General features: G+C 39.6%; 1 protein-coding gene across 3 annotated transcripts in view; it reads left to right on the forward strand.

The window, feature by feature from the left end:
* LOC125041971 overlaps positions 1-10,000 on the forward strand; it is a 52,744-nt gene that overhangs the window by 37,776 nt on the left and 4,968 nt on the right. For 2 of the 3 annotated variants that reach the window (XM_047637415.1, XM_047637414.1), the window contains exons 3-5: positions 7,239-7,414; positions 7,925-8,020; positions 9,647-9,788. In XM_047637415.1, coding sequence (XP_047493371.1) covers positions 7,239-7,414; positions 7,925-8,020; positions 9,647-9,788 — 414 coding nt within the window. The remainder of the gene's footprint in view (positions 1-7,238; positions 7,415-7,924; positions 8,021-9,646; positions 9,789-10,000) is intronic. The other variant, XM_047637416.1, reaches the window with a different exon arrangement.

A 10,000-nucleotide genomic window follows, 5' to 3' on the forward strand; every position in this document is an offset into this window, starting at 1 on the left:
ATGATGACAATAATAATAATAAAATGATAATAATATAAAAAAAAAGACGGGACTAAAGACAATTGCAAGTCCTCATCCTAAAAACGGCCTTTGAAAACCCTGCCATTACGCCCGCCAATCGATAAAGTCTAGGGAGTTCAACGCCCCGTTTCAACTACCGGACCAAGAAAGGCCAGATGCCGACTCGACGTGACGTCCTCGCGTAGTCTGGCCCGGAAAGGTCAGGCTTAGGAAAAAAGTGCCTTTTTGATCCCAGTTCATTGATTTCTTGAACACTTTTATGCCGGATCTGCTACTGTTTTTTAGATGTTTTTTGTGTATTGTCATTGTTGTTTATTATCATACTCGTTGCTGTTTTCATTATCGTTGCTGTAAGGATAATGATGATAATTATATTATTGATGATAATTATGATCGTAATAACGATGGTGGTAAAAATCATAATAGTCATAATGATAATAAGGATGATAATGATAATGATAGTAATAACAATAATGATAAGGATAATAATGATAATAATAATGATAATTATTATTGTCAGTATCATTTTTATCATCATCATCAGTAATGAGAATTATTGCAATCATTATCCTCATTATCATTATTATCAATTATTTCTTACATTATAAGTTTCCTATTTTGTCCCGCGTATTATTCCATTTATACTTCGAGGGCGGACGCCGAAAGGCCTGGCGTGATAAAGACTCGTGAGGGATTCTATTTACGGGTTGTGCCGTCAGTAATAATCGGTTATCAACACTCTCTACGTCATTTTCTTTGTTCGAAGAAAAAGAAGATTTTTTCCCCCCGGATCGAGGTTTTTTTTTTTTCTGTGAATGCTTCCCTCCCTCCTTTCCCCTTTTCCCTAACCCACCTACCTACACACATATACACGTATCCTTCTTCCTCTCCTCCTCTCTTGAACCCTTTCCCTCCTCTCCCTGGCCTAAACCCCTCCTCTCCCTCTCCCCCCTCCCCTAAACCTCTCCTCTCCCTTCCCTCTCTCCCCTTTACCCCTCCCCAGCACCAGCCCCCTCCTGGAACGTTCCGAAGGGAATCCTAGGAACTGACTCATGCATCTGGAACGACTCGGTGACTCACTGATTCCAAGCGGCCGTTCCGGGAATCGAAGGCTCGTGTGTAAGCCTATGCCAATGCTTCGTGAAATTCCCAAGGCGTGACGTGCAGCAGGGTTGGTTAGCCTGATGACGGCGTGTCTTTTGAGAAATGCTTCTGTTTATGTTTATGTGTACGTGTCTTTATGTGTACGTGCGGGCGGGGAGCAGGTATTGTGTGGTGGGGAGTTTGTTTGTTTGTATGTTTGTGTTTGTTTGTTTGTTTGTGTGTGTACGTGTGTGAGTATATGTGTGTGTGTGTGTGTGTGTGTGTACGTCCTTGTTTGTGTGTATGTGTGTGTGTGCGCTAGTGTGTAGGTTGGAATCACAGCTGATTTGTGAGTTCCCTGTGGCTAATTATTTATACTTTTGAATGATTTAATGTTATGCATTCCTTCTCTCTGCATACGTTATACCGTGTGCCTTCGTATATTTAGACCCTTCCCTCTAGGTGTGCGCATTCTTTGATATTCTTACTCCCTTCGTTTCCATTTATCGACTTTGATTACCTGTTACTGTTACTTTTTTCTTTGCTCTTCCTCGCAGCCTACTTTTTCTACGTCCTCGTCCCACTTGCTCCCCTCCCCCCACCCCCCACTCTCTCCTCTCACCGCATTCCTTTCATGTCCCTCATTCCCTTTTTCCCTCTTCTTCTGTCACCCTTGCGCCAGTCTCCCCTACCCTTTACTAACCAAACTTATTAAACCCCAAGACTGCCTTCACATCCTCTCTTCTTTTCCCCTTCTTTCCCCTCAACTTATTCCTTCATATCCCCGCTCCCTCTTACCTGTGTCCCTTTCATTCTCCTATCCCTATCTTTATTTAACACAACTCATAACTCCATTCCTCATTTTCTCCCTTTTCTCGCCTCATCTTTACATCCCTTCACTTATCCTTGGTCTTTTCCCGCTCCTACCCCATTCCTGTTTTTAACATCACTTCCCTTCTCCTTCCCTAACTTCCCTTACCCCTACCTCCCCAACTTCCCTCCCCATACTCCTTCTCACCCCTCCCCTTTCCCCTTCTTTCCCTTTCCCCCATCTTTCCATTCTCCCTTTCATTCACCAATTCTCCCCCCCTGCCCCCTCCCCCTTCCCTCTCCCTCCCCGACACCTCCTTCTACTTTCCACTCCCTCTCCTCCTTCCCTCTGCCTCCCCCCCCCCACCCCCGACACCTCCTCCCCCTTTCCCCTCACTCTCCCTCTTCTCCTTTCCCCTCACTCTCCTCCTTCCCTCTGCCTCCCCCCCACCGACACCTCCTTCCCCATTCCCCTCACTCTCCCCTTTCTCCTTTCCCCTCACTCACCTTCCCTCTGCCTCCCCCCCCCGACACCTTCTTCCCCTTTCCCCTCCCTCTCCCCCCTTCCCCTTTCCCCTCACTCTCCTTCCCTCTGCCTCCCCCCCCCCCGACACCTTCTTCCCCTTTCCCCTCACTCTCCCCCCTTCCCCTTTCCCCTCACTCTCCTCCTTCCCTATGCCTCCCCACCCACCCCCGACACCTCCTCCCCTTTTCCCTTAACTCTCCTTCTTCCCTCTGCCCCCCCCCCCCCCCCCCCCCCCCACGACACCTTCCCCCTTCCCCTCTTCGATTCGCTCAGCTGACATTTCAATCTTCGTAGAAAAAAAACGCTACAGTGAAAGTATAGCGATCGATACATACACTGCTCTCTGTGCTTGCGTGTGTGGCGTGAGAACTGGGTGGTTGGATGTTGCACTAAGGATAAGATGAAGGGTAAATAGAAAATAAGGTGAGAAAGAGGATAATGAAAAGGCACAAGGAAAAATATGTGAAGGATGAAGGTGTGGATATCCTTTGCGGGTTGGATAACTGGATATTCAAGATAAGGTGGATATTGGACATAGGGAGAATGAATGACGGAGCAAATGAGAAAGAAAGGAAAGATAAACAAGCCAATTGTATGGACACTGCACGTGGATCTCATTAGGATAAAATTATTTGCGATAAAATAATTACACGTGAATATCGAAAAAAAAAAAAAAAATCAACAGACAAAACAAACAAATATAAGAGTGTATGTGGATATAGAGAATAATTAATGTAAGAGATGTGGAGGTTAAAGGAAAGCAGAAATGATAAAATAAAGGAAATAATAAAATAATAAAGGAATTAAATGATGGTTTAGTAAACGAGGGCATAGGGGAGGGGGCGTTAGGAGCGGAAGGGGAGGGGAGGCGAGGAGGTAAGGAAGTTATGGTTGGGGGAAGTTGCGATGAGGGGAGAAGGGGAATGTGAAGGGAGGAGTAGGGGGTGAGGGGAGAGGGGAGAGTGGGGAAGAGGAGGTGGGGGGGTGAGGGAAGGGGAGGTGAGGTGAGGTTTGAGGGAAGGGGGGAGGGGAGAGTAAGGAAGAGGAGGTGGGGGGGTGTGATGGAAGGGGAGGTGAGGTGAGGTTTGAGGGAAGGGGGGAGGGGAGAGTAAGGAAGAGGAGGTGGGGGGACGTATGAGGGGAGGGGAGGTGAGGAGAAGTACGAGGGAAGACAAGGTATGAGGGAGGGGGGTTAGTGGGGGGATGGGGTTGGGGGGGGTGAGTGACGAGGAGGGTAACATGCACTGGCAGGTTATTGACCATGAAGGCGACATACCTACCGCATACTAGCTCATAAACACGCTGTATTCTTCTGTTTCTTTCTTCAAAAGTCTGTGGTAGTAAATGGTGATTGTCATGAAACACACACACATACATACATACATACATATGTAAGGACGTACGCACATACATGCATACTTGCTTGCATACATACATACATACATACTCACTCATACACACCCACATACTCAAGCACACACAAGCAGACACAAACTCACACGCAAGCACACACACACACACACACACACACACGCACGCACACATACACAGATGCCCTAAATACATGTACAATTACCCGTTCTTCTATTGTTAATACAGGCAAAGGGCCCATTCACACTCAAGCTTGAATGGTGCCTACCATGACAGGTAATTTTTTTCAACTTCATTTCTGCTAATTTCACGTCATATTGACGTTATCTTTTAAAATTTACAATGAACGTTTATTTCCAACTTCATGTATATCATCATTTGCGTTCTGCAGATGTTCTTTTTCTTTCAAGTCAAGTTTTATCCACATTTTACTCGATAGAAACCATTTTCTCACGTCCCTCTGTTCCACGTCCACAGAAAATAAAAGTTGTTTATGTCAAGAAATGCTTGACAAAGAAAGGAATTTATTTAGGTATGTGTAGACGGGGCCACAGACTTTTCTTTTTAAAGAATTCCAGTTTAGGCCGGAATATGACCGATATTTGTTGGCATTCAAACCATATCGGGCATATCGACATTACTATAAATCGTTGTGTTTCGCCAGATTCTAAACCACATCATACGGCTCTCTCTATATCTATATTAATATTTAGATATACATTTATATCTACGTTCATCTACCTGTCTCTCTATCAGTCTAAAGAGAGAGAGAGAGTGGAGAGAGAGAGAGAGAGAAAGATAGAGATAAGGAAAGCGTGAGAGTGAGAGTGATAGAGTGAGAGTGGGAGTGAGAGTGAGAGTGGGAGGGAGGAAGGGAGGGAGGGAGGGAGGGAGGGAGGGAGGGAGAGAGAGAGAGAGAGAGAGAGAGAGAGAGAGAGAGAGAGAGAGAGAGAGAGAGAGAGAGAGAGAGAGAGAGTGGAAAGAGAGAGAGAGATAGAGAGAAGTGAGAGTGAGAGTGATATAGTGGGAGTGGGAGTGAGAGTGAGAGGGAGGGAGGGAGGAAGGGAGGGAGGGAGGGAGAGAAGGAGAGAGGGAGAGAGGGAGGGAGGGAGGGAGGGAGGGAGGGAGGGAGGGAGGGAGAGAGGGAGAGAGGGAGAGAGGGAGAGAGGGAGAGAGGGAGAGAGGGAGAGAGAGAGAGAGAGAGAGAGAGAGAGAGGTGGGGGGGAGGGAAGAGGGGAGAAAGACAGACAGACAGACAAATAGATAAATCGATTACCACCCACCCATACAACTCTCTCTGTGGAAAGAGGCTGGAAGCAAATGAATAAGCGAGTTGTGATAATAATAAAAAAAAAAAAAACTTTAATCATACATCACACACACACACACACACACACACACACACACACACACACACACACACACACACACACACAACAAACACACACACACACACACACACACATACACACACAGGCACACACACACACACTTTTATCATGTCAATCAGCCTCTTTATACGAAATTAAGTTGCATCCCAAACTTATGAAGTCATCGAGCATAGTCATTACCCAAATCAATTAAAAACGGTTTAGAGATCGTAACGCGTATGTAATGAAATATTTTATTCGTTTTAATGGACATAGCAGTCATAAAAAGCAATCATATCTATATTGATATAGACCTTGGGATCGCCGTGTTTACCAGCTGTGCGAACTTTACATTAACTAAATGAAAGTCTATATCATTATTGTTATTATTACTAATACCGCTGCTCTAATCATAATAATAATAATAGTAGTAGTAATAATAATAATAATAATAATTATTATTATTATTATCATCATCACCATTACATTAATAATTACGGTCTTCACAATAACGAGAACAATTATGACAATAACAATAATAATTATAATAACAACTATAGTAATAATAATAAAAATGAAAATAATTCTCCGTGGAATCGCCGTGTTTTTCATTATTACTACTACCGCTCCTACTACTACTACTACTACTACTGTTATCATCATTACTCTTATTATCATTATTATCATTATGATAATAACAACAACAATAACAAAAATATTGATAATATCATTATTATCTTCATCATTATCATCATGAGCCTTGCTATTATTATCATAATTATTATCAATACTATTAATATCATTATTGTTATTACCATTAGCATTATTATCCTGTATATCATCAATATCATAATCAGAATTAACATGTCATTATTACCATTATTTTTATTATTATTACCATTAACATTATTTATCCTCACTACTGTTATCATTATCATTATTATCATTATTTGCATCATGATTATTATTATCATTACTATTATTATATCTTAATTATAATCATTATTCATCATAATCATTGCTATTATTAATATGATTATCATTATGATAATGACAATAATATGAATTTTGATATAAATAAAAGCAGGGGTGACACTACTGATGGTTACAATAATAATAATAATAATAATAATAATAATAATAATAATAATAATAATAATAATAATAATAATAATAATAATAATTATTATTATAATAATAATAATAATAATGATAACACTAGTGACTTTGTGTTGCTATAAAGGGGTTTTTCAAAAGACTGTTTCCAGTGGAGTCATTCTGTAAACAAATTAGCTTCTTTTGTGATGCAGAAATAAAATTAATGTTAATTATGAGCTTATTACTAACGTAAAGTTATCAGTTCTATAATAATGTAAATATTTAAATAGATTTCGCTGATTGAAAGGTTTGACACGAAGGAATTTTTTTTTTTTATTAAAAGACATATCTGCATTATTTTTTTACGTATGTTTTAGACATATTTGGACATGGGAAGCCCTGTAATTTATTAAGATATGCTTAGTGTTAAATGCATAAAATAAAACCATTTTGCAGATGGAATGGGGTGATATAAAATATTATTAAGGATAAGTGCTTCATATCCACGTAAAGTCTTTGATGTACAAAATTCAATGTTGATGTTCAATTGCATATCATCATAGCAAATGCAAAAATAAGTTTAGTAACCAAAATAAGATTAGTAAATAAGTAAGGAAAACTAAAAGGAATGCTATTAACAACACAAAAATAACACATCAGATGAAGCTATAATCACACAAAGGCATAAACTCTATATATTCGAATTTCAAAGTCACTCATTTACACATCGGTAAAATTAGGAACGAAAAAATGCTGATGAAATGAATAAACATATAAAAAATGAGGTAAAAAAATAAATGCGCAATAAAATAATAAGAAATAAACCAAGTATTATGAAACAAATGATTAAAAAAATAACTTTATTTACACACATCACAATCGCAAACACACGCACAGACACAAGTACTTCCTCACACTCTTCTAACGTCACTCTTCTTCTCTCTCTCGCTCCTTCGTAGCTGGAACAAGGGGCGTGGCCTTTGAAGTGACCAATGACGGGGAGAATGGCGAATCCCTAATCAAGAGACACCCGCCCAAGAAGTTCCAGAAGCTCGAGGATTTGCAACAAGGACCAGCTCTCACACAGGAGCAGTTGGAGGAGAAGCAGGCCATTGCTGAGCGCCGTCGACAGGAGGTAGGTGGGGTGGGGGGGCGGGGGGGGGGGGTATGTGGGCTGGGGGGGGGGGTGAGGTTGAGTTGGTTATCATTATCATTTTTTTTCGTTATTATCTTTGTTGGTTGATGTTCACTTAGGGAGGGGAAGGAGGTTCACTGAGTTTATAGAATTGATGTTGCAGTGATAACCATATTATGTTGATAACAATGATAATATAATTATAATAATAGTAATAACAATAATAATAGCATATAAGATGCAGCTGCTTATAGGCAGCCTTTTATTTTTTAAATCACTTTCCATTTTGGTTTCAATATTTCGTATTATGTAAATTAAATAATCAAAACTTCGGATTCCACTCATTTTCAATGAATAATAAAAAAAATAAACAAAAATAAAAAGTTTGTTTTCATTTTTAACACAAGGCCTACCCACTCATCGACACATAAACACATATACCGTATATGTTGTGTATTAATTTATATATTTGGTGTATAAGATTTTTTTCATGTTTTCCTGCCTCATCAGATCCTGACTCAGCGGGTCCAGAGTGCCAAGCAACGCAGCGCCAGGAGTGCAGGTCGCATGCGCGCTCGCAATACTGACGCCGACGAAGTGGAGACGGTAAGAAAAATGTGCTGTTTATCTCAGAGACCATGAATATAAACAAAAATATTACTGCTGGATGCGTATAAAGAGATTTAACTTGTAGGTAGATTTTCTTCCATTTCGCCTGTTCGGTGTTTAATATATTTTTGAAGTTTTAAGCTTAATTAACTATTTTGCCATCTTTTATTGTTGCGCTATTGTTTGTGTGTATTTCCCCGCGTACTATGAAGTTTCCGCAGTCATCAATTAAATTCTACTCTTTAAAGCCATTGTTGTTTCTTCAGGGATTATCTTTATGGCTTAAAAAAAAAAAAAAAAAAAAAAAAAAAAAAAAAAAAAAAAAGCCTTTTCTCCACTCACATGATTCGCTATTTTTTTCCACATGTTTCATGCTTTATCTATTTATTCATTTATCTTTTTTCTTTCATCTTTTTCATCCTTCCCTATTCCGACCAACCTTGATAGCACAACTTTCTGATCTTGAGTTATGAAGAAGAATGTTTACATATTGACTGCGTGACCACAATAAAATTTCAACAGTTTTCTGTCATAAGAAAATATAAGCAAAATCTATATCTAAAAAGCCGAATTCCTTACTGGAGGTGGAATTGAGGTGTGTTCTAAGATCATGTTTTTTTTCTACCTTTTATTTGTTTTGTTTTTGCTGGGGAGTTGTGCTTATGAGTCTGTACTCGTCTTTCACATTAATGATAATTAAACAAAACGCAGAAGTGTGTACACATGTATACATGTATCTATATATGTTTACTTGTATTTATATTTATATACTACTACTACTACTACAACTACACACACACACACACACACACACACACACACACACACACACACACACACACACACACACACACACACACACACACACACACACAGAGATATATGTATATATACACATATGTATATACATGTATATATACATATATATACATTTACACATATGTATATACACACACACACACACACACTAACACACACACACATATACATATATATATATATATATATATATATATACATACATATACATATATATATATATATATATATATATTTACACATGTATATACACACACACACACACACACACACATTAGGGTACACACATCTGCCTGCAAACAACACCCCCGTGCTGCCTCCCTCCGTCTGGCTCTAAGGTTCTTCAGTCGCAGTCTGAAAATGGAAACTTTCAGATCTTTGCTAGCATTGCGTATTCGGTTTAGTTAGAATAAAACAAACACATTTAGTTTGAATTAGCTTGACTTTATGATTAAAGATAATGAAAATAATAATAGAGAAAAATTATAGATTGTCTAAATTGCGAAAAGATGATGATAATAATAGTAAGATAATGAAAATAAAACTAATATTGATAATGATAATAATAGTAATACTGATAGTAATAATGATAATAATGATAATGATAATAATAATGATAATGATAGTAACTACAACAGCAGCAATAATAGTGATGATAATAATGTTAATCATAATGATGAAATCCTAAAACCACAAAACGGCACAAATGACAAATATAACCCGCCACAGAAAAACAAAAACAAAAAAACAAAAAAACAAAAACGAATCGTTCAAGTCAAAAATATTGGTCATGTTACATCACAGTTCATGAAGACGGAGGAACTGGACTGGATCAGCCTCGTGCACACCTCCACTCTGCCGCCCGTCACCACTCGCCACCGGGCCCTCTCATCCACCTCATCCACCCACTTCGCCCATGCCGCCCACGCCTACCATGTGTCAAACAGTGGGTAGCTGGTGACCCGCCCGTTTCCCAACCCGTTGCGTGTGGCTTCGCTCGCTCGCCTCACGCCCGAACGCACTCGCACTCGTCCGCTGGCTTAGACATGCCGCTGAGCTCTCCCTGGCTTTCTTCGTCTTCCTTTGGCTTTTTCCCGGCTTTTTTTCTGACTTTCTCTTTGTTTTTTTTTGGTCGTATTTAGGGGAGGGAGGCTGGTT

The sequence above is a fragment of the Penaeus chinensis genome, chromosome 31 (genome assembly GCF_019202785.1).
Source record: "Penaeus chinensis breed Huanghai No. 1 chromosome 31, ASM1920278v2, whole genome shotgun sequence".
Taxonomy (NCBI): domain Eukaryota; kingdom Metazoa; phylum Arthropoda; class Malacostraca; order Decapoda; family Penaeidae; genus Penaeus; species Penaeus chinensis.